At 34.1% G+C, this 26,743-nt stretch overlaps 1 protein-coding gene across 3 annotated transcripts in view; it reads left to right on the top strand.

Moving 5' to 3' along the window:
* The window catches only part of Sbf2 (SET binding factor 2), a 417,940-nt gene that overhangs the window by 277,859 nt on the left and 113,338 nt on the right, over positions 1-26,743 (top strand). For all 3 annotated transcript variants that reach the window (XM_076846869.2, XM_076846870.2, XM_076846868.2), the window contains exon 17: positions 15,030-15,098. In XM_076846869.2, coding sequence (XP_076702984.1) covers positions 15,030-15,098 — 69 coding nt within the window. The remainder of the gene's footprint in view (positions 1-15,029; positions 15,099-26,743) is intronic.

The raw sequence follows: 26,743 nt of genomic DNA, 5'->3' as shown, positions 1-26,743 counted from the left end.
ACAGAGTCTTTACCCAGTGCACTTGTAGTGTCTCTATAAATTTCCAGTACCTCACAGCAAATGATGAAACAATAGCAACAATTGATGCAAACAATATGCAGCATTAAAATAAATACCTGGTGCTTACTATGATATCTATGATACTAGTTTCCACAAAAATAAGAATGGTGAGGTCAGCAGTTGCCAACAGCAGAAACAATAATATGAACTAGATCTGACATTACAGTTAACAACAGGTGTGAACTATATCATCCACAGCAGTAATAAATGAAACAACATGAATGGTGAGGGCAGGAGTTATATAAACCAAATAGTTCTAAAAGATGATAAAAATACAGTTCATTAAGAGAAAAAGAAAATATGACAGACAGGTAGAAGAGTCTAGAATTTTCAAAACATGGACAGAGAATGCGGAAGAGTTGTAGTGAGTGATGGTTATAAAGGAGGAGGAGAAAAATAGGAAAAACAATGTAAAGGGAGAGAGAGAAAAAATAAGAGATGTGGGCTATTAGCTAGAAAAGAAAGGCAAGAAAGAGAAGCAAACAAACAAAATAAACCAACCAAAACCCAGGCCCTCAAAAGACAAGGCAAGGTAAAATAGCTACATTAAAAATTGCTTAAAATGGGGGGGGGGCGTGGAAATACATATATTTCACAAGCCAATCAGTATGGCAGAATACTGGGGGGTGGGAATTCTTAATGGAAAAATGAAGGAATCATCTCTGCTGGGGTGGTCAGAACAGTCAATGGGAATTGATGGTCTCTGCCTATACCCAACTGCTCTTCTTTCCTGCTTCTTCTTGGCCTGTGTTCTGGAGGGATTGTTGGGGGCTGATTCTTTTTTTTTTTTTTTTTTTTTTCACATTTTTTTTATTGGTTATTCAAAACATTACAAAGATTGCAGAATCACATCGGTTACACATCCACATTTTTACATAATACCATAATAGTAACTGTTGTATTCTGCTACCTTTCCTATCCTCTACTATCCCCCCTCCCCTCCCCTCCCATCTTCTCTCTCTACCCCATCTACTGTAATTCATTTCTCTCCTTATTTTTTTCCCATTCCCCTCACAACCTCTTATATGTAATTTTGTATAACAATGAGGGTCTCCTTCCATTTCCATGCAAATTCCCTTTTCTCTCCCTTTCTCTCCCACTTCATGACTCTGTTTAATGTTAATCTTTTCTTAACCCATTCCATTTTTGTGTTGCTCTCTGAGCTGGCAGTTGGAATGGCCTAAAACTAAGTTGGTTAAAATAGCTCTCAGCTTTCCTTCTCACCAGTATAAGGTAGGATGAACTGGGTAATACTGTCCATTGGAATTCTATCCAGACAGACAGAGTAGGACTGCTGCAGTATTTTGTGGGGGGAGTCCTGGAGGATGGGGCTTAGGTCTAATCAGGCCTTAGAGGCTTTGCAGGGTAGCATCTCCTCTGGAGAGATTAGATCTATAAACCCCTAGGGCCAGGCAGATGCTGATCTCTACTGGGGGTTTGGATTTCAGGAGCCTACCACAATTTTACTTACAGGGTGGGAGAGCCCATCCTCCACACACACTCTGCTACCCACACACTCTGTATTCATACCCACCTGTTCAGATTCCCAGCCCCCTTCAACCAGTCACTTGAACCATCTGACTCAAAGGGAAAGCAACTTGGATTCCCTTGTATTTCTGACTCTAATTCCCCTGGGTACAATCTTCTTTATGCCTGTTTCACTCATGTTCTTCTAGGTACACCCTATACCATGTTAGTTGCCTGCTAGGGCAATAAAGCATGGCAGTATATGCTATGATCTCCTGGCTCCCTCAACAGCAGCTGCAGTGTGTTCTCCTCAAGATCGCTCCTGCCTCAGTTTTTTGTTTGCCAGTTGAAATACAGAACACTTTTCAAACATCAGTTCACTGTGCATTCTCAGGATCAGCTAAGTTCAGACTGCTTTTCTGAACTACAGGTGTTTCTGAACTACAGGTTTTTCTATACCAAATCTTTCCATTGTGTTTCTCTATGTTATCCTGCCCCTCTGTGGTGAACCAGCATTGCTGCTGCAGCAGGCTACTGCCACAACTAGCTTGGCTTCATTGCACTCTTTCTTGTTCTTTGTTCAATGCACCAAAATTTCATTGCACATGTTTACCTTGGTGTAATGTGATGGGGCTTAATTGACAGAGGCCAATGTTAATCTAAAATTGATATCTAAATAGTGATTGATAGTGGTGTGAAAGTGATGATGGTGTTGAGAGTGATGACTAATGACAGTGATAGTGGTGATGATGTATTCTTGATTCTTTGCATCAAAATTGTTTCTGGCATTTGGTAGTCACATATTCAAATGTGACTAAAACTGTATAAATGTTTAAATTACATTCTAAGCCACTCACACATATGAATTAAATTTATAATGTTCTCTTATTATTTTTATTGCAGATAATAAAAAAATGTAGTAAGCTTTTAATTTTTTTATTGTGTTTGGAAACACTCATCTAGTATATTGGATACAGCTGTAATTCACTTGTTTTCATTTTATATATTATTCCATTGTATCACTATATATTTTATTCATTCAGCCAAATAGGAACATTTGGGTGTTTCTAGGCTTTGATTTTTTTAAAACAGTGCTGTTAAGAACACTGTTGCTATATAATCTTAGAATATGTGTATATAAGTTGTAGAGATTATACCTCCTAGGTCATGGGATATGTATATGTACAACTTTATTAAATGAGTCAAATGCTTTTTTCTTATTCACTCCCAATAGAAACCAACTATTTTATGTCCTCATCAGCACTTCTTTTGTCACTTAATTTTTTCCAGTGTGGTGGCTATATACTGCTGTCTCTTTGTGTTTGTAATTTGCATTTACTACTGCAGTTGTACTCTTTCATGTTTATTGGACATTCTGGTTTTCTCTTTTTTGAAGTACCTATTTACATTTTTAATCCAACTTTTCCTGATTTATTTCTTTCATCTCTGTTTTAGAGTAATTCTTTATATATTTTGGATATTTGTCCACTATATTTTAGAAATATTCTATTATGGCTTGTATTTTAATTATTTATGTTGACTTTTAAAATTAATTTTCTGAATTTTAATATTGAATTTTTTAATCTTTATTTGACTGTGATTTTTTGTATCTTAAGAATTATTCCTGTGTGGACTTGGAAGTAGCCCAGCCATAAAGCACATGCCTAGCATGTGCAAAGCCTTTAGTTTGATTCCCAGTATTGAAAAAAAAAAAAAGAAAGAAAGAAAAGAAATACTTCCCTAACCAAACTCATGAACACATTATTTTATATTATTATTTATCTCTAATATACCTAGAACTAGTTTTTGTATTTATTTTGAAAGACTCCAGTTTTGTTTTTTTTTTTTTTTTTTTTTTTTTTTTTTTTTTTTTTTTTTAAATATTTATTTATTTTAGTTCTCGGCGGACACAACATCTTTGTTTGTACGTGGTGCTGAGGATCGAACCCGGGCCGCACGCATGCCAGGCGAGCGCGCTACCGCTTGAGCCACATCCCCAGCCCCTCCAGTTTTGTTTTTTGTGTGTGTGCCTAGTTGTCTCAGCACCATTTATTAAAACTACTAATTACTATTTTTCTTTAATCTTCCATGCCAGTTCTGTCAGAAGTAGCATGATTTTTAATGGGAAGACCTAGGATCTAGAATTATGCCAATAATTAATAAAGATTCTGAGATATGACTGTAATAAGATAACTTCTGAAAGAGAACCATAGAGTACAGGTGTTTACAACTTAATCTCTTCATAGATTTGAGTGTTTTTACTACAAGAACCTTAAGATAGGTTATAAGTCATGTTTTATTGTCTTCCCTCAAAGAGGCGGGGAAAAATATAAAACCAATGTAACAGAAAGCAGAAGCCCTCCAAAATAAATGGTGGGGATAAAGTGAGTTCTTTAGCACAAAAATATTATATATTTGAGAAGTGTTTTTATTTTTTAAAATTGCTACTGTTCTGTCATGAGAACAAACTGTGCCATTAACATAGACCAAACACATTTGTGTCTTCCCACAATGTCAGAATGTATTGAATAACGATAAATTCACAAGCTACACCACTTTCAGTTGCTATTCATTCACAGGTACTTGTGGGTCACCTGATAGTCATAAACTGGGCAATCACAGGTTCTTTTATTCTAGTCTTAATTGCTAATATCTATAACATTCAATACTTAACACAATGATATTATATAGAAAGGCTAAGAAAGGATTAAAGTGGCCATAGGAGGTCTAGAGGCTAAATTGGAAGCAAAGGTAGAGAACAAATACAAAAGCAAGAATCATTGCAAGTAATTAGTTATAATTATGAACCAGCTGAAGGACTTTAATATTTAGAGCATAGAGCCATTAAGGCATGGAACTTATTCTAGACCAAAGTCCAGACTAGTGGCAGTTTTAGAGTGTCAGCCTGAAGTCGGCCATGTGTCATTGTTGTCACAAACAGAAGAAACCACATTGAACTGAACCCCGGGACAGCAAATTATAGGTAGTGTAGTTTCTGGTCTCATTCCAAGGTCTTTGATCCATTTTAAGTTGATTTTTTGCAAGGTAAGAGATAACAATCTAGTTTCATTCTTCTACCTATGGAAGACCAGTTGTCACAGCACCATTTGTATAAAAGGCTATCTTTTCTCCAGTGTATGTTTTTGTGGGCCTGATTTTTCTGACATGGGTTTGATGCAGTCCTGAATCCATGTGCTTCTGATTTAATTGGATAAATTCACATATGTGAATTTTTATTAGCAGAATTAATTTTTTATCAACTTGTGCTGTATGGTTGTGCTAGGCAGATGCTGATTGTTGACTTCTATAAACAAGGTTTAGAGTCGTTTTACCTCAGCATTTATATTCAGAATAGAGAAACTCATGGTAAACCACTGCTTTACAAAATGCAGTAACTCAGGCACAGTCTGAAAATAAATGTTCTATACATTCATGGAGTAACACAGAGCAGGGCACAGTCTGTTCTGTATATTTATACTTTATTTTTTTGATTTAACTCTATTTGGTGAAATAACTTTCACTGCCTTTTTTGAGAAATTATTTTTTAATATTTTTATTTGTTCTAATTAGTTATACATGACAGTAGAATGCATTTTGACAGGTAATTCACAAATGGAGCATAATTTCTCACTCTTCTGGTTGTACATGATGTAGAATCACACCGGTCATGTAGTCATATGTGTACCTAGGGTAATAATGTCAGATTCATTCTACCATGCTTCCTACCCCATATCCTTCCCCTCACCTTTGGTGCTAAGGATCGAACTCAGTGCCTCACCTGTGCCAGGCAAATGCTCTACCACTAAGCTACAACCCCAGCCCAAGAAATCATTATTTTGTTTAGTAATATTCATTGAATATCTATTGTGTATGACATGATCCTTGATCTGAAAAGGGCATATGACCTATTAGGGAAGCCATGCAGTTATTTAATACAAGGTAAGGAACAATAACAGACGGGAGATAATGAAGAAATGGCATTTGGAAGGTAGCGGAGCAGCAGCCGTAAGCATGTTCTTTACCATGTGCTGCCTAGACATTTATGAGGTCACCTCCACCAGGTACATATGGAATATCTATAAAGAGCACCTTATCTCCTTGGTGCTCACTCTTCACAGGCTATACAGTCCTTTTCCTCCTACTGTGGGTCAGCTTCTGTGTATAAACTCCCAAAGAGGTACCAACTATGCAACTTCACTGAATCTCTGCTTTTGTAAATTTAAGGTTTTTTTGTTTTGTTTTGTTTTGGTTTGGTTTTTTTGTTGTTGTTGTTGTTGTTTTGTGTTTTTACTGTTGCTGGAAGTGTTCTACCTACTACTCACAATAAAGGCAGATATGTGACCCTCCCCCCCAAAAAAAAAAGAAAGAGAGGCATCAAGACTGAAAATTGAAATAAAGGGAAGATTTGAATATTGAGAGATGAAGGAAGGCTTATCAAATAGAAAAGTAAGGGGCGGGAGTTGCGGCTCAGTGGTAGAGTGCTTGCCTAGCACATGTGAGGCACTGGGTTCAATTCTCAGCACTACATGTAAGTAAATAAACAAAATAAAGGTCCATCAAAAACTAATAAAAATATTTTTTTAAAAAATACACAAATAAAGCAAAGACAGGAGTTAGAAAAGCATGTTTCTCTCCTGTATCTCTCTGTCTGGAATGTAAACTCTGCCATAACCAGGACTTTGACTTGCCTACTACCTTATATATAACACCTAAAATAGTAGTTAGCACACGATAGGAGCTCAGTATTTGCTGGATGGTTGAATATGTCCCAATACTGGCTCTTTATTCACACTATTGACAGAGTGATCATTCTAAACAACAAATTGGGTGCAGTTATACTTCAGTTTAATAAATTTCTTTCACATTATTAGCAAAAATTCTAAGAAAATGTTAACATTTAGGTGACTATAAAAATTTTATTGATATTCAGGAAGTTTTAAATATGATAGAAAACTATTGAGAAACCCAGTTCTCTACATATTGGGAGGTAACCACGAAGGATGTGCTTTCAGTGATTAGTACACATGTATAGACTCTATAGTACTTTGTCTGCATGGACCATATAGAAATGTTAATTCTTAAGTTCCAAAGGGACAGTGCATTTTGTGGCACAATTTCCAGAAGTATTTCTGGAAATACTTACTTAGTATTGTTTGTATGCTATTTAAGAACATACTCCATATCTTTAAAAAATCTGTTTGAACAGGGTGTTTTTAGTACATTCCAGATATTACCAGGAATGAGTGATAATGTTTTCCTTTGGTAATCAAAATCAGTTACTTTGAATCATTAACAAGGATTTTGAAACAAGTTCATGAATTATTCTGTATGTCTTATGAAATGAAAATAGTTTTATTTATTGCCCCAGATAATTTTAGCAGATCAAATAAATGAAACTATGACTAGTGAATTTTAAATAATGAATATGATGTTGGTGAATTGTATCAAACATTCAAGAAAAAGATGATATAGCATGACAAGACCTCAGTAGACATTGATGTAGATGGAGAAAGAAAGGATATAAGTTCTTATTAGATAGTCTCAGTATTTTTTCCTACTATATGGTTTGTACTTTGATTTTCAACTTTGTGTGGGGTGTATATGTATATGTATATTTGTATTGAGAATTGAATCCAAGACCTTGCATATGCTAGGTAAGTGCTCTACCCCAGAACCACATCCACAGCTCAACAGTGTCTTTTGTAGAGCACAGTTTAAAATTTTATTAAGTCCAATTTATTACTTTTTTCTTTATGGCTTTAAATCTGTGCCTTACCCATGGCTCACAAAATTTTTCCCATTTTCTTCTGAAGTTTTATAACATAAGCTCTTATATTTAGGTCTCCGGTTTGAGTTAATTTTTATAAATGATATGAGGTAATAGTTGAGTTTTATTTTCTTCTATGTGAATATCATGTTGTTCCAGCACCATCTATAGAAAAGACTATCTTTACACCATTGAATTATGATAATGTCTTTCTTAAAAATCAGCTGTCTCTGTATACCTTGTTTCTCCCCTCCCTATTTTGTTCATTCATAGATGTGGTATAAATTTAAACTCTCCTGAGCATATTATTCATAAATTATTGGAATATTTTCTATCTTGCCTGAATTATATGTTTCCACAGATGTCATTTTAGAATTAATTCAACCCTAACACATTTGAGAGGCAAGAGAACAAAGAGGTTTAAAGCAAAAATAGTAGAGTAAGACTACTTAATTTCAAATTCTAACTTTGCGATTTGTGGCTATATAATCTCAGGCAAATAATTTAACCTTTAGAGGCTCAGTCCCTTCATCAACAAAATGGATATAATTATAGTATCTAGCCTACAGAAGTTTATGAAGATAAAATGAGCAGGCATGGTGGCACATGCCTATAATCTCAGCAACTTGGGAGGCTGATACAGGAGGATTGCAAGTTTAAGGCCAGCCTCAACAACTTAGCAAGGCCCTGAACAACTTCAAAAAGGGGGCTGGGGATGTAGCTCAGTGGTAAAGCATCCATCAGAAGAAGACGGAGGAGGAGGAGGAGGAGGAGGAGGGGGAGAGGGAGGGGGAGGGACATCCATCAGAAGGAGGAGAAGGGGGAGAAGGAGGGGAGTTGTTTATAAAGATATAAATGAAATAATTTACGTAACTTCATATTTAGAGTATGTCTGATATTTACTAAGAACTCAATAAATGTTAGCTATGATTACCATATACCAGCTATAGTGCTCTAGTTTCCATGCAAATAAAATTGAAACAGACTTAGTCAATTCAAAGAACTTAAACCATATCTTGATATTATTTGTCAAGGCCAGCATTCGCCTTCTATCTTAGCAAGTGTCATGGTGCCTATAGTGTTCAAAATTGCAATACATCCACTATGATTATATAATTTTATTTAATGTTAAAATATATTCTGAGGATAAAACTGTAATAAAAATTCTTTTGCCTATTGTGTATGTAGCATTGTACTTGGAAAAAGTAGAGAAATATGGGGCCACACCACATGGAAGTACCATGGAAGGAAAAGAAAAGTGTATATGACAAAGCAATTCATGAACAGTCTTCTTAGGGATACTAATGTAATAGGAATACATAATATAATGTGGAATAGAAGATGACAAATAAGACTGCTAACTAAACTGCAGCTTGTAGCAGGAAGAATATGATCCCATGATGTTGAGGTGGGTTCATACCACAGAGCTAAGTCAACACTAAGAAAGGTTTACAAGCCTGGCAAAAGAGTTTGGTCATTATCCTTGTAACAATAAGAACATGACTGAGATTTTTAACAGAAGAGTGAAGAGGTATTTTTGTTTTTATTTTTGTTCATAAGTAGAAAATACAAATGTTTTCAATGTTTCAGACAATTCAAAACATTTTTTCATGAGCTATGTCTAATTAAATTCTAAAGGAAAGTCAGTTCTGTAACACGTTGTACCTTTCTATCTCATTTTTTTTAATGTTTAAATATAACTTTTTTAGAAATTCCAAAGTTCTATGAAATAGGAATCTTGGCTATAACATTTCAAAAGTATGTAGGTTAAAGGTATGAAGTAATTGAGGATAATGAGAAATTAAGATTACAGGGCTCACACTTCAATTTTAGCAAGAAAATTAAAGGTAAATTACACAGCAAAGTTCAGAATAAAACATGTATAAGTGTTCAAGTCCTTGCAAGTTTATAAATTACTTGGTATGTTTGTAACTACAATGCTATTATGTAGCCAAAGCACAGGGGACTTCAGGAAATGTACTTATGGACAGATCCCCCAACAGATAACTGCAGTCTTCTGGAATGCAATTGCTTTGTCAATAGTTAAAGTCTTATTGTTTTAAAATTTTTCCATCTTTCAACCTAATTAGCTTAGAATGTCTCTAACGTGATTTGCAAAGAATTTCATATTTATATTTTGCAATCAGTATTTGACTGGTGCACAGGTTTTAGACATGCACTACAATGTGTAAACATTTTGTAAGATAATAAATAGCTCTTTCTAGTCTAAATGTTTTATGATTGCTTAGTCCCTGCTAATTGGTCATGGATTGAAATCTCCCATTGTTTAATTTTTTTAATTTGTGGGAAATTTTTATAAATGAGTATGTGGGGCTTCATATCACAGCTGTTGTCATTTAAAGTTTGGACAGCATCATTACAAATGAAGCCCTGCTGTGAAATCAAAGTCAAAAGGCATCTTGGCATCCCAACCATTTCCTTGGGAGAAGATTACAGTTCAAGTCTGTTGAACTTTATTGCCTTGGGCCTCATGACAGTCTTCAGAAACATGCAAGGCATTTCTGTTAAGGAAATTCAGATGTGCTAGGACACAGATGACATTCTTGTGCATAGCAGTGTCCTAAGGGGGTGAGGAATGAATATCCACAGTTTTTGCTGTGTTCTGGGATTGTTTTCTAAAATCTATAGAAATGTTGCAGACCATCAGTGTAGGAAAAGGTATGGTGTTTTCTGCATGCCCTGACAGTATTTTAAAATTAAAAACTGTAAACATGACTCTGACATAATGACTATCTTCACATCATCTCCCCCGTCCCCATGGTGCTGGGGATTGAACCCAGGTCCTTGGCCTGCTAGCCAAAAAGTCATATTTCAGATTATGTTATCATTCTCCTTGAAGGAGGTTCTTTTATTAATTGATATTTCTTTTCTCCTCCAGTCCTGTCTGTAACACATGTGCCAGAGAGACATTACTCAGGTATCTGAAGCTAGTATTTTTCAATTTAAAACCAAAGACAACTTGATCCAACTTAAAATCTATGCACCCATTAATCAGATTTCAACAACAGTTTCCACAGAGACATCAAGAAGGTCATGGTTGTCCCTCAAATTGTGAGTCCCATTCAGCCATGAATCTGTCTCAGTCATTTAAAATGTGTTCTTAGTTGTCATCTGTTTTCCCTCTTGGGATATTTTCCTGAGTTCTTTAACTACAACATGCCTGGCACATAGTAGGTACTCATTAAATATTGGTAAATGAATGAAAATTGTTATTCAAAGGTTGATCCTTCTATTTATTCTCAACACTCATTCTGAAAATCTAAGACCCAACAATATCTTTAGTTTCTACTAATCTTTTGACTTTGAGACATTCTAAAAAGGCATATGACTTATTCAACAGCTTGCCATAAATATTGATACTGCTTCTTATTTGCTACAGCAAAAGTGCTGTCAAGCCAGGCATGGTGACATGCATCTATAGTTCCAGCTACTTGGGAGACTGAGGCAGGAAGATCACTTGAGCCCAACAGTTTCAGGCCAGCCTGAGAAACCTAAGGAGATCCATATCATTTAAAAAAAAAAAAAAAAAAGGTTGTCAAATCACTTAAGAGTTTAAAAAGGAGACAGACAAGTAAGTAGATAATTACATTATTGTGTGAGATTCTAAGTTGTTCCTTGCCTTAGTGATAATAATATTTATTGAGTTCACTGTACCAGGCATAATTTTAAGTACTTTACATGCATTTTTATTTCTAACCTAATTACACTGTGGTCTGATCACTGTAACTATGATATTAATCTTTTGAAGTTTACTGATACTTATTTATGGCACAATATGAAGTCAGTTTTTCTAAATTCATCCAGTTGGTAGCATTGGCATGCCGAATACAGTAGATCAAAGAGGATTTTGTATACATTGTGTGTGTGTGTGTGTGTGTGTGTGTGTGTATGTGTGTGTGTGTCCATTAGCTCCAACTTTTGAAATAGTTCTTTAAATTTTTTGTAAGATTCCAAAGTTTTCTACCTGTTTGATTTGTCAGCTACTAAAACTGATATATTAAAATTTTTCTGCACAATTACGAATATATTTTCTTTCAGTTTTTCTTTATATATGTTGAGGCTAATTTATTAAGTTTATACACATTTAAAATGGTTACATCTTTCTAGTAAATTGAGCTATTTACCATTATGTAATGCTTCTTTTTATCTCTAGGAGTGCTTTCTGATTTTTTTTTAAACAACAGATCCTTGGATTCTTGTTTTTGATTCAGTGACAGTCTTTGTGTTTTAAAAAGAACACTGGATCCATTTGCACTATTATTTTATTTTTATTTATTCTTTTCTAATTATTTCCATCGTTTCTTTTTCTCTTATTTCTTATTTGCCTTTGGATTGTGTGTGCTTGTGATTGTCATTGTTTTTCTAGAAAGCATTTCATTTTTTTTACCTCAATTGAAATGGAAGTTATAAACCTATTTCTATTTTGTTGGTGGTGATATAATCTTTTTCTTTTTTATTTTTTTTCTTTTTTATTACTGGGGATGGAACCCAAGGTCATTTTACCACTGAGCTACATCCCCAGCCCTTTTTATTTTTCATTTTGAAACAAGGTCTCACTAAGTTGCTTAGGGCCTTACTAAGTTGCTGAGAATGGCTTTGAACCTGCGATCCTTCTGCTTCAGCCTTCTGAGTTACAGGAATTACAGGCATGAGTCACCAAGCTCAGCAGATAATGCAGAATTTTTTTAAAGATTATTTAATTTATTAAAATCCAACTTCAGTTGAAATACTGAAAAATCATGGTCTGTGCTACCATAATTGTATGTATTATTTATATCTTAATTTTATTTAACACCCCCCCAAAAGATGTTGTTGGCATTGATTAATAGAGTCAAAGTGTGTTTTAGCCAGATGTGGTAGTGCATGCCTCTAGTACCAGCACTCAAGAGGCTGACAAAGGAGAATCACTTGAGCCCATGTGTTTGAGACTAGCCTTGGCAACATTGTGAGACCACATTAAAAAAAAAGAAAATAAGCTTTTTCCTCTCACGTTATATTTGCTGATATTGTCAAGGATCCTGCTATTCAATACAAATTCTACATATTTGCTTTTTACGAAAATGAGATGTTTCCAAGACATAACCCTGATTTAGAAATGAACACAATATTGACTTCCAGGTAATATCCCAGAGACCTTATTCTGAACTTTCTTTTTCATCTCTCTTGTCAATTGGGGCTGGGGTTATGGCTCAGAGGTAGAGCACTCACATGTGCAAGGCCCTGGGTTCGATCCTCAAGACCACATAAATATAAATAAATAAAATAAAGATATTGTGTTCAACTACAACTAAAAAATAACTATTAAAAAAAAAAAAGCTCGTATCCTCTACTGCATTTTTCCCCTTGGCATATTTGGGATCCGCTCTAATTCTCAAAGCATCAAAGGATTGCAAAGGATTGGATAAAATCTTAGCATTCATTCGGTTCTGCCCACTTTTCAAGTGGCTGATTAACCATTTTTTCTTTTTTAATCTACTCAACTGTACCCTAATCATGTCAGAAGCCACCAATAGCCTCTTACATTTATCTTGACTTTTTCTCAAACTTTAACAAATTTTCTACAAAGCATTCAAAACTACTGGTCTTTCTTCTCCTGACATCTATGATACTGCTGTCTCCTAATTCTCTTTCCCCATCTTGATTTTCCATTACTTCATCTTTATAAATATGTATGTTTCCAAAGTTTCTATTTTTAGCTCCCTTTTCTTATTACTCTTTTGCATATACACCTTAATCCATTCACTTACTCATTTATACAATAAACATTACTCAATATGATGAATAAATTGGAAGTATTCTATCCAGTATAGTATAGGAAATTTGAGCCTCTCTTTTAGTTATTTTTTTTAATTGGTCAGAGAATATGAGTCAAATGAGAATGATTTTTTTATTACAGATTTCTCTTATTTTAGTATTCATTGGAGTTGAATATTCAATGCATTCTAAAACTTTTTCAGACTAACAATGCATGAAATTCAATTGAGAACTCTTTTAGCAGATCTTAGTACCAAATGTACTCATGCCAGGCAAGACTTGCTTTAAGGTAGATGGACACTTTTAGACCATGACTTATGAAAGAAAGCTTCCTTTTGCCCTCAGGGATGTACTACGCCCTCCCTGTTCTCATTGCTGGCCCTGCCAAGCCCCATTAGTATTTTGAAATAGGCCAAAGCTGTCTGTGATATGTTTCCACTTTGCCTTTTGACTCTTTCTTCTGCATTCTAGAGCCCTTGTCCCTGATAGTATCAGTGCACTTATGCAGCTCTAAGTCTCCTACTGTTCTCCAGTTCAGGTGTCTTCTCTCCCACCTTCCCTCCTTCACACTCCAGACTTACTGTTGGAAGCCAAAAAAATAAAATAAAGATATTGTGTTCAACTACAACTAAAAAATAAATATTAAAAAAAAAAAAAGCTCGTATCCTCTACTGCAAGAATAGGATGAAAACAACCAAGAACAAAAGGCAATGTCTAGAGGAAAAAGCATCACACTGATAAGTGGATAAATCTAGATTCTAGCTATGGCTCTGTGGCTGACTTCTAAGCTTCATTTCTGTCATTTGGAAAGTGGAGAAATTGCACTGGAATAATTGATATCTAAGGTACCAGCTCTTTAAAGTTTAAAGGTAGTTCACACAAATATGAATAACTGATGAATGAGGGATTTGCATTCTGATGAAAATAGCTACATTGTTTAAGGTTGGAGCTTTAATCGTTATATCTAACCCTCTTAGTAGGTGTTAGTTCAGCTTTTGCTACCCTTAGGTACTGTTCCAAGTCCTGCCTCTTTATGGCTCACTTTGTGTTTCACTGCCAATCAGGAAGGACTGATTAGTATCACTATACAAATATTCACCTGGTATAATGGCCCTGAGGTTCATCCGTGTCATAGCATGTGTCAAATTTTTAAGGCTGAGTAATATTCCATACTATGTGAAAATGTTATGTGCACACACCACATATATGGAGTGTCCACTCCCTCACCTGTTTGCATTCAGTTCTTATTTTTAGTTCTTTTGGGTATATACCCAGAAGTAGATATGCTAGAGCATATAGTTATTGCATTTGTCTATATATATTCTGTTTTCTCATTCTGTAGTTTTGTTGTTTATTTGTTTTGAGGACCTGCTGTACTTTCTTCCACAGCAGCTGCACCATTTTACATTCCCACTGAGATTTTTCTGTCTATACTATTCCCCAAAATTTTACCCAATGGGTTTTAGATTCAGTGATATTTCTTGCCTGATCAATAATAACAAGATACCCTTTTTATATAACACTAAGAAGAAGAAATACTTTCAGTCTGTTATAAAATGCATCCCAATCTCAGAGATGATAAAATCTGAAATGAAAAATCTTAGACTCAATGAAATGCAGTAGGTAAATCTGCTATTTAAAAAACCCTCTAAATTTTTTGTGTATAAATTATACAAACTTGAACTGTCATTATAATAAATGAAGGTAGCTGTTCACCAATAGTATATAAAAATGATGTCCTCCTCAAATGTATTTCTACTACATTTTTCTAAAAGAATTTACTTCAGGGAGAGTTTCCTACCTCTCCTCCAACTTAGCTACTATGCCTTAGTGACAATTTGGAATAAAAGTAAAAACCTCACAGAACATTAAATAGAATATCCCCCTATTTTGGTTTCCATATATTTGTGATTTCTGGTGAATATCCCATAATTTTCATTTGTCTTTGTTTCTTTTTAAGGATTGTTCAAGTTTAGAAGAATATAACATTGCAGCAGCATTACTCCCTTTGACCAGTGCTTTCTATAGGGTAAGTCTCATTGGTCTATATAAACTTGTTATGATTTGTATGAGTGTATCCAGTTTGATTCATCATGGAACTAAATAAATCCTGTCCTCTTAATATACCTAAGACATAACCATGGTTATATTTATTATAACATTTATTGCATGCTATGTATAGGAAAAGTTACATGGAACACTAAATCATCTCCTAATGCAACACCTGCACCCATTTTACCCTGTTTTCTTTTTCCTTATAACACCTGAAATTGTATTATATATTTATTTGTTTACAAGTTTTTCCCTTGACCACAGAAAGTAAATTCCATGAGACTAGGATATTATCTCTTGTCTTTGCCACTATATCCTATTGTTACACAGTAAATAGTTATTAAATGAATGAATGAATGAATGACATTATTAGAGTTTAATGTAGTTGGCAATTTCTGTCAACCTTCTGAGAATTTTCTGGACTGTCCAAAGTGATTTTTAAAATTCTGTCATTATAACTTTAACACAAATATATTAGCTCTTACAGCAAACAAACCCAGCAAGTTCTCTTTATTGTCACATCCTATAAAGAACTAAATAACCGCATTCTGAACCATGCATTTAATACATCCTTCTGAAATGTGTAATAGGAAATATTAAATCTGTGGCAATAGAGTGACTCACTGTTGATCCATATGCAGAGTCAGCTTTATAAGGCAGTAAGTTAACAAGTTTGGCCAAATGCCATTCTGTTTTTCAGTATTATCAAACTTAATAATACCGTGCTATGTTCTAGAGGTGGGTTTACAGATATGATTGTTTTTGTCTTAGTTTTTTGGTTTGGTTTTCAGGTAAATCAGTCAAGGCCCAATGGACAGCCAGAAACTTATCAGTAATTCAAGCAGATAGCTTTTAATATAAGGAGCTATTAAGTAGTAATGATTAATTACTAAAAGATAAAGAGAATCTAAAGAATATAGGAATAGAATTTGGGGAGCATCTACCATCTCTAGAGCTCCAGAAGAGTACCTAAGAGACAAATAAACTTGGAAAGGGCCTCCTCACCTCTGAGCTGATTCACAGATCTTTTTGGAAAGGTATTACTGTGGCCAATGATGGCTTAGACATTCACTGAGGTACCACAGAGCAAGACTGACAAGCAGAAAACTGCCTGCCACAAGACATACTGGGAAACTACCTACTAGGATACTAGTGAAATTAAATAGAATGCCACCAGTCGGGATAGTACTAAAACTTCTTCAGTAGCAAACACCTGTAGGTGTCCCACATACCACTAATAGGTGATGCCACAGGAATAAAAAGGAAAAAGCACACCAGAACCAGGAAGAGAAGCCAGTTTCTACTGCAGTGTCCCTGTGCGCTTTTTACTGACAAAGCTTAACATCATGCCCAGTGACAAAGGAAATGTTTATAAGGCCCAGTTCTAAGATCAGAAAGAATAGAAAAGAGGGATGGCTTTGGAACAAAGAGTGCATTGATAATTGGTTCAGAAGAGTTAGGGAAGGCAGATCACACTGATTTTTAAATATTTTCGAAATATATATCTTACAGAAAATTATTTCTTGTGCAATGTGAATTTTTTTTATATTTATTTTTTCGCTGTAGTTGGACACAATATCTTTATTTATTTATTTATTTGTTTGTTTGTTTGTTTATTTATTTATTTTTATGTGCTGCTGAGGATCAAACCAGGGCCTCGCATGTGCTAGGCAAGCGCTCTAATGCTGAGTCATAATCCCAGCCCCATAGTGGATTTTTTAATTCAGGAAGTAGATATAAATTGCATTAATCTGGCCACAAATTGCAGATGAGCCATCCTCATAACTGTCTAGCCAGTATAAACTCTTGGGACTTGCACAGCATTACTTCAGAGAATGGTCTCAGTTGTTTCTTACTTTTAAAATATTTTAGTAACATACTCATTTTTTTTTTCAATGCAATAAAAGTTTATTGAGCATCTGGACATACAAAGTTACTATGCTGGGCAATATAATGGACAGCAACATAAATAAAACATTAATATGTCCTTAGGAACTTGTATTGTACTCTTTTTAAATTTTTTATTTGTTTTAATTAGTTATACATGACAGTAGAGTGCATTTATGCAATTGGATATATCATACATAGATGGGATATAATTTTATTTTTTTGAGTGTGCATCTTGCAGAATCATATTGGTCATGTAGTCACGAATATACATACAGTAATAATGTTTGTTTCATTCTACTATCTTTATCCCCACATCCCCTCTCCTTCCCTCCCATCACTTCCCTCTACCTAATCTAAGGTAATGCTATTCTTCCCTAATGCCCCCGGCCTTATTTTGAATTAGCATCTTCATGTAACTCCAACCATTTACTGGCAAATGCCATAATTTCACTCTTTTTTAAAGCTGAGTAATATTCCATTGAGTATATATACCACATTTTCTTTATCCATTCATCTATTGAGGGACACCTAGGTTGGTTCCATAGTCTAGCTATTGTGAATTGAGCTGCTATGAACAATGATGTGGCTGTATCACTATATATGCTGATTTTAAGTCCTTTGGGTATAAACCAAGGAGCTGGGTCAAATGGTGGTTCCATTCCCAGTTTTCTGAGGAATCTCCATACTGCTTTCCATATTGGCTGCACCAATTTGCAGTCCCACCAGCAATGTATGAGTGTGCCTTTTTCACCACATCCTTGCCAACATTTATTGTTGCCTGTATTCTTGATGATTGACATTCTGATAGGAATGAGATGAAATCTTAAGAATAGTTTTGATTTGCATTTCTCTAATTGCTAGAGATGTTGAACACTTACTCATATATTTGTTGATCACTTGTACTTGTTCTTTGTGAAGTGTCTGTTTAGTTCCTTAGCCCGTTTATTGATTGGGTTATTTGTGGGGGGTTTTTTGATGTTAAGTTTTTTTGAGTTCTTTATATATCCTAGAGATAAATGCTTTATCAGAGGTGCATGTGGTAAAGATTTTCTCCCAATCTGTAGTCTCTCTCCTCACATTATTAATTGTTTCCTTTGCTGAGAAGAAGCTTTTTAATTTGAATCCATTCCATTTATTGATTCTTGATTTTACTTCTTGAGTTTTAAGAGTCTTATTAAAGAAGTTGGATCCTAGGCTGACGTGGTAAAGATTTGAGCCTATTTTTTCTCCTATTAGATGCAGGATCTCTGTTCTAGTGCCTAAGTCTTTGATCCACTTTGAGTTGATTTTTGTGTGGTTGAGAGATAGAGGTTTCCTACATATGGATTTCCAGTTGTGCCAGCACCATTTGTTGAATAGGCTATCTTTTCTCCAGTGAATGTTTTTGTCACCCTTGTCTATTATGAGATAACTGTATTTATGTGGGTTTGTTTCATGTGTTCTCTATTCTGTACAATTGGTCTACATGTCGTATTTTGATACCAATATCATGCTGTTTTTGTTATTGTAGCTCTGTAGTATAGGTTAAGGTCTGGTATTGTGATGCCTATTGCTTCGCTTTTCTTGCTAATATTGCTTTAGCTATTCTGGATCTCTTATTTTTTCAAATAAATTTCATGATTGCTTTTTCTATTTCTATGAAGAATGTCATTGGGATTTTAATAGGAATTGCATTAAATCTGTATAATGCTTTTGGTATTATGGCCATTTTGACAGTATTAATTCTGCCTATCCAAGAGCATGGGAGATGGTTTCATTTTCTGAGGTTTTCTTCAATTTCTTTCTTTAGAGTTCTGTAGTTTTCATTATAGAGGTCTTTCACCTCTTTTGTTTGATTGATTCCCAGGTATTTTATTTATTTATTTATTTGCAGCTATTGTAAATGGAGTAGTTTTCCTAATTTCTCTTTCAGTGAATTCACCACTGATATATAGGAATGTGTTTGATTTATGGGTATTGATTTCGTATCCTGCTATAAGATGAAGAAGGAAATATCACAACAGACATGTCTGAAATACAGAAGATAATTAGAAACTATTTTGAAAATTTATACTCTAAAAAACAGAAAATATCATCAACAAATTTCTAGAGACATATGACCTACCCAAACTGAATGAGGAGGTCACACATGATTTGAACAAATCAATTTCAAGTAATGAAATAGAAAATGCCATCAAAAGCCTACCAACCAAGAAAAGCCCAGGACCAGATGGATTCTCAGCCGAGTTCTACAAGACTTTCAAAAAAGAATTAATACCAATACTCCTCAAAGTATTCCATGAAATAGAAAAGGAGGAAACCCTTCCAAACTCATTCTATGAGGCTAATATCACTTTTAGACTAAAACCAGACAAAGACACATCAAAGAAAGAAAACTTCAGACCAATATCCCTGATGAACATAGATGTAAAAATTCTCAATAAAATTCTGGCAAATCGAATACAAAAACATATTAAAAACATAGTGCACCACGATCAAGTGGGATTCATCCCAGGGCTACAGGGGGTTGGTTCAACATACAGAAATCAATAAATGTAATTCATCATATTAATAGTCTTAAAAACAAGAATCATATGATCATCTCAACAGATGAAGAAAAAGCATTTGACAAAATACAGCACACCTTCATGTTCAAAACACTAGAAAAACTAAGAATATACCTCAACATTGTAACAGCTATATATGTTAAACCCAAGGCCAGCATCATTCTAAATGGAGAAAAATTGAAAGCAATCCCACTAAAAACTGGAACAAGACAGGGATGCCCTCTTTCACCACTTCTATTCAACATCATCCTTAAAACTCTAATCAGGGCAATTAGACAAAACGAAGAAACTAAAGGGATACAAACAGGTTAAGAAGAACTCAAACTATCACTATTTGCTTATGATATAATTCTATATCTAGAAGATCCAAAAAATTCTACCAGAAAACTTGATACTCTTTTTTAATTACAGCAAATTATTTTTTAAAAAAATCAAACTAGTTGAGAGGAAATGCTTTCAGTTTTTCTCCATTCAGTATATGGCTTTGAGTTTGTCATCTATAGCCTTTATGGTATTGAGGTAAGTTTCTTCTATCTGTAGTTTCTACAGTGTTTTTAACTTGACTGGGTGCTGAATTTTGTCAAAGGCTTTTTCTGCATCTGCTAAGATGATCATGTGATTTTTGTCCTTTATTTTTGTCCTTGTGATGAATTACATCTATTGATTTACATATATGGAACCAACCTTGTATCCCTAGAATGAATCCAACTTGGTTATGGTGTACATTCTTCTTAATGTGTTTTTAAATGCTGTTTGCTACTATTTTATTAAGAATTTTTTTAGCTATGCTCAACGAGGACATTGGTCTGTAGTTTTCTTTCCTTGGCATGTCTTTATCTGGTTTTGTTATCAGAGTTATACTGATATTGAATGAATTTGACTGTTCCTTACCTTTCTGTTTCATGGGATAATTTGAGGAGAGTTGGTGTTAGTTATTTAAAGTTCTGGTAGAACTCAGCCAAGAATCCATCTGGTCCTCGGCTTTTCTTTGTGGGAAGGCATTTTATTACTGCTTCGTATTATTTTATTATTGCTTGGTATTGGTATGTTTGGGTTTTCTATATTCTCATGATTCAATTTGGGTAGGTCATATGTGTTTAGGAATTTATCAATATCTTCTAGATTTTCCAGTTTATTGGCTTGTAAGTTTTCAAAATAGCCACAGTGCCACAAACCAGATGGACATTTTCTTAAATATACATGGTTAGGAAATTCAGGTATAGAAAAATACAAAATGCAAAGCAAAACTCCCTTTCCTAGCACTAACCCATCTCCTCTAAATAGTCAGTTTCCTTTGGGGAATGGAAGGAGTTATAAGTTATTGCATATACAGATAAAAACTGTTCTTTTTTTTAAAGGAAAGGATTAAACCATTGACACTATTTTTTCATCTTGTTTTTTTTTAATGTGTGTGTGTGTGTGTGTGTATTTTAGTTGTAGTAGGACACAATACCTTTATTTACTTTTTTACGTGATGCTGAAGATGAAACCCAGCGCCTCGCATGTGTTAGGCTAGCGCTGTACCACTGAGTCACAACCGCAGCCCCTCACCTTGTTTTTTTATTCAGTTAGGAGTACATACTGGAGATACTTCCACAATAATACATAGACTTGTTTTTATTGTTTTGTGTTTTGCAGTGCTAGGCCTTGTACATGCTAGACAAGCACTCTACCACTGAATTACATTCCCATCCCTACTCAATTGTTTTTAATAATTGTATATATTTTTTCTTTTTGCAGTTCTGGTGTATACATACTTACTATTCTTGTAAAAGTAGTATATTTCATTGGCCCAAACAAAAAGTGATACTTATCTTTTAGAGCTCTACTTAGTATAAAAGTATCCAAGAATTTCCATTTGTAACATTACCTATCTTAGCTCCTTAGGAATCGGAAGTACAATAACCATCCACAGATTTAGGGGGTTTTTTTCCCCCCTAGATTGAAAATTAACAGTTCCTTTTCACTTTTCTTCAGTTTTAGTAAGTTATGTGTAATTCATGCTAACTTAACTCTTATGAAGGCTTCTTTGGCAGTGGTACCTTATTAATAGCTTTAAGAGTTTAAACTGTAGTATTTTCACATGAAAAATAATATCTTTTATATTTATACATGCTTATTTTTACATTGTTCTTTAATTTCCAATTTAGCAAACATTTATTAGATCTGCCAAGCCTTGGTCTGTGCCTGATGCAGAGTCACAGTTCAGTAACGTGCTTCTTACCCTCAAGAAGCACACCAATGGCCTCTCTATCCATTAATCAGCTATTAACAGTAGGGGATCATTTACAAATGAATAACATTGGGCTACTCTTTTTTTTAGGTCATTTTTCTTTAAATATTGTTAAATTAAGAGCCAGAGTATGTCTAAATATTACATTTTAGAAGAAAAAAATTATAAAACCCAATAGGGCAGGATAGAACGAAACTAAGATACATTACATCAGGTAATATAGATGAAGTTTCCTGATATCTATGAAATTATGACAAATCCCTCCCATTACTTTTTTGAGGCACATCTGTTGGTTATTGATATTCAAAATGACTCCCAGGAGAGCTAATATTCTCCTTTGATACTATCATTATAATTTATTTTTACTCTGGGAAGAAAAATAAATACCTTATTTACCTTAAATTCAAGCACCCTGAAGTGAAACCTTCACAAATTCCAAAGATCTCCCATGTGTACATAGCACTTTGAAGAAGTTTTGTTGCTCAAAATAGACCCTTACTTAAGAATGACAGTATTATTCAGGGAATAATTCTCAGTAAAAACAGATTTTTCTTCAGAATTCTCACTTCATTCAGCGTGTTAAAACTTCCTTTCCAATATTCAGATATTTGAAAGACTTGTTTTTATTAACAGATTTATGAAGTATAATTTACATACCATAAAATTCACCCATTTTAAGTGTACATGTCATGATTTTAGTATACTTACAGACTAGTACAACTACCACCATAATCTGATTGTAGACATTTCTGTCATTCCCCCAAAAAACCCTCCTCATGCCCCTTTATAGTCACTTCCCATTCCCAGGCAACATAATCTGCTTTCTGACTTTATAAATTTGCCTTTAGGACTATTTCATATAAATGGAATAATATATGTTCTTAGGTGTTCTTAGGGGTCTGGCTTCTTTCACTACGCATAATGGTTGTGAGATTCACCCATGTTGTTAGGTGATTTCTTTAGGACTCTTAAATAAAAATTAACATACCCAGAACATTAAACCTTCTATATTATTTGAAGCATATCTAATTCAGTATGTAATACATAGTTAATCTTCTTGTTACATTTTATGTAAAGCATGATTTCTCAGTATGAATAAATATAAATTTTACATTTCTATCTAAGTGATTTTATCGTTCTTTAATTTCTTTATTGCTCAATTTAATTTCAGCTTATACATTCTAAAAGAGTATACACTAGCTAGTCCAAGTGCAAATAAAATTTTTAGGCCTTTATGTTATTTTCATTTCAAAATATTAATAGCTCAAGGCAAGTAAATTCAGTGGGTATGATAGAAAAATCTTTCAAAAGTTATTTGTATAAAACTAACTTACCTAAATTTGGTGTCAACATACCTTGTATACAATCAGAGATATGATAAATCGTGGTATAAAGGTGTATTAAGAATTGTAATGCAAAAAAAACAAAAACTAACTTACGTAATCAGTCAGAAAAGCAGAAAGTAAATGTTAAATAAAGCATGAAGAGCCACCAAATCACATAAGCAGTGATCTTTCTGCCACCACCAAACTCTGCCAGTAATTCTTTCTCAAACTCCTGTCCCCCACAATGAATAAACTAAAAATCTGCCTTTTTTTTTTTCACATCAAAGCCTGTTGTTATTTCCATTTAAGTCTACCTATCTAATAGAACATGGTAGAAAACAGAGACCCAAAGGATAGTGATAGGAATAATAATGAGAACTAATATTTATTGAATTTTTACCATGTACCAGATGCTACATTTGACTTTGTAGTATCTAACCCACCTCAGTGAAGTGTTGTTCCTATTTTAAGGTAAAGGAAATATGGCTTAGGAAGAATCTGTACCACATAACTAGTAAGTGCCAGAGCCAAAACTTCTCTGTTCTGTGTAAACTGTTCTGTCTGATCCCAAAGCTTATGTTTTTGTTAGTTGTTTTTTTTTTTTAACTAAAATAGCTTTCCCCAGATGAATCCCAGTTAAATGCAGCATACCTTCAAGAAATTTTTTTTTGTTTTTTTGCCTGGAGATATTAAATTGGCATCACTCCTACCCTCTCATTTCCCCAGACATGTTCACATGTATATCCAGCAAGGATGCTTCAATTAAGCTTTGGTTTGGAGGGGGGCAAGGATGGGAAATGATGATTAATATGGATGATTTCAACAGTCATCACATAGTATTATTTATAAGTCTCCAGTTTCTACATATTTCTAACAGAAAACATACTAACTTTCAAAATGACACCAAATACATTTTTAAAATTTCTCAGATGATTTAGAAGTTACTTAAATACTGACCTTGCCTCTTAGCCATTAATATGGACCCTTGTCCTATTATACATATGACAGTTTGTAGGTAATTCTAGCTGCTGGAATTCAAATAACCCTGCCTTCTTGGTTTTATGATTGCTGCTAGAAGAAAAATCTTATAGTAATATGAAAAACAGATATTTTATTATTAATCATTTTTAATTAGCAAATCATAACAGAGGTTATTGAAAACCTACAAAATAAGAAAAGAACTTTGTTTTTCTCAGGCTTCTTGGCCTAGATAGATTGCATTTCCCATCATAGGTCTCAAAAGATTTCATTTTGGGCCAAAAGAAAGGGGAGAATGATAAAGGGTCTCAAATCTGATATAAAATTGAATATTAGGGGCTGGGGCTGGGGCTGTAGCCCAGTGGTAGAGTACTTGCCTAGCATGTGGAGGCACTGGATTTGATCCTTAGCACCACATAAAAATAAACAAGTAAAATAAAGGCATTCTGTCCATCTACAACTATAAAAAAATTTTTAATTGAATATTAATTTTTAAATAATGTATCAGAAAAACATCTGAGAGTAAAGACAGGCATCAATACTATCTGAATCTAAATTTGGCTTGGAAGAGATATTAATGTGTTTATTACAGCAGATGCCTCCAACACGGAAGAATTTTAGAATAGCAAGAGAATTAGTGTCTTGCTTTTATTTCCTCCCTGGTCTTTAGGTCAATTTAACATTCCTTCCTCCTCATCTTCCTCCTCCCTTTCAGCACAACTTCTCCTGTGTCTCTCAGTGTTTTTTTTTTTTTTTTTCAAGTTTTAAAACACTACTTTTTTTTTTAGTACTCCTGAAAAACCTCTGCCACTAAGAAACTGTGAATTATAATCAGTTCAGAACTACAGTTTTCTTAAGATTAGTTTATATTCACTGTTTAAACTAGTAATATAGACTAACTATGAGGTAATTTGCTTATTAACTTCAGAACAGATGCTAATTATTGTTTTTAGTGAATAAATAACAGTATTTTTAATTTTATTAAATTTATTGTTTTTATTAACATTGGTATTTATTAATTTTTAATTTAGAATATTTTTCTGAACTTTTGTAGTTCTTTCCCATGATGGTCAAATGTTTGGGAAATTTTGTTCATTTTTCTGAAAATGAAGCAACCTGCTATGATTCTGGTTCTTCCTCTGTTCCAAAAGAAATTTAGTACCATTCAGTTCCATAGACACTAAACTACTACCATGTCCCAGGTGTTAGGAATACAAAGGTGAACAAGTTGAGGTCTTCACCTTTGAAGAATACAGACACTTTCAAAAGAAGATAATTAATAAAATAAATTACAATATAAGTAATCTAAAACAGATATAATCTAAGCACCATAAGAATATATTAATTCCTGGTGAACTGAGAAACACAACAAAGAAGTAGTGAGATTTGTGCCCATGAAAAATGCATTTGTCTTATAATACTGAGGTAAAGAGTGAATGAAGAATAGGGATATATAAATATTATAGGTAGAGAAAAGACTATGAATCCCTTAATGGAAATTGTTATTGAAGATGGAGGCCTAAGGAAAGATAATCTATGGCCAGACTGTGAATAACCTTGTGTACCATAATAGGGAATTTAAATGTTGTATAAACAACAAGGATTTTACTTCTACTCTCTGTGATTAAAAAAAAAAAGGTTTAAATAAATCAATAGCACAAATAAGATGTGAAGGAAGATGTTTACTTATAAATGTAAAGTTACAGATTAGAAACTTGGAAAAAACCTGTAGACAAAAGGAAAAAAAGAGAGAATGAAACCAAATCAATAAATGGACAAAGAAATGGAACAAACACTTCTCAAAAGAAGAAATACAAATGGTTAACAAACACATGAAAAAATGTTCAACATCTGAGGGGCTATAGCTCAGTGGTAGAGCACTTGCCTATCATGCATGAGGCACTGGGTTTAATCCTCAGCACCACATAAAAATGAACAAATAAAATAAAGGCATTCTGTTCATCTGAACTACAAAAAAATTTTTTTTGAACTACACTGAAATTTCACTAACTCTGATCAGAATGCCAATTATCAAAACTACGAATAACAATAAATGTTGGAGAGGATGTGGGGAAAAGTGTACATTCATACATTATTGGTAGGACTACAAATTGGTGCAACCAATCTAGAAAGCAGTATGGAGATTCCTAAAAAAAATAGGAATGGAACCTTCATTTGACCCAGCTATCTCACTCCTCAGTATATATCCAAAGGATTTAAAATTAAAATTTTAATTTTACTCAGCCGCATCAATGTTTATGGCAGCATAATTCACAGTAGCTAAGTTATGGAGCCAACCTAGTTGCCCTTCAACAGATGATAGATAAAGAAATTGTGGTATATATATTCAATGGAGTGTTACTCAGCCATAAAGAAGAATGACTTTATGATATTTGCTGGTAAGTGGATGGATCTGGAGACTATCATGCTAAATAAGCCAATCCCCAAAACCAAAGATCATATGGTCTCTCTGATATGTGGAAACTAACCCACAATAAGGGGATGGGGAGGAAGAATAGAAGTTCAGTGGATTACACAAAGGGGAATGAAGGGAAAGCAGAAGGGCTAGGAAAAGGAAAGACGATGGAATGAATCTGACAATTTTCCTGTGTACACATATGAATATACAACAGTGAATCCCACCATCCTG

This window comes from Callospermophilus lateralis, chromosome 2 (genome assembly GCF_048772815.1).
Source record: "Callospermophilus lateralis isolate mCalLat2 chromosome 2, mCalLat2.hap1, whole genome shotgun sequence".
In the NCBI taxonomy this organism is placed as follows: Eukaryota; Metazoa; Chordata; class Mammalia; order Rodentia; family Sciuridae; genus Callospermophilus; species Callospermophilus lateralis.
This window is presented reverse-complemented; position numbering and strand designations above follow the sequence as displayed.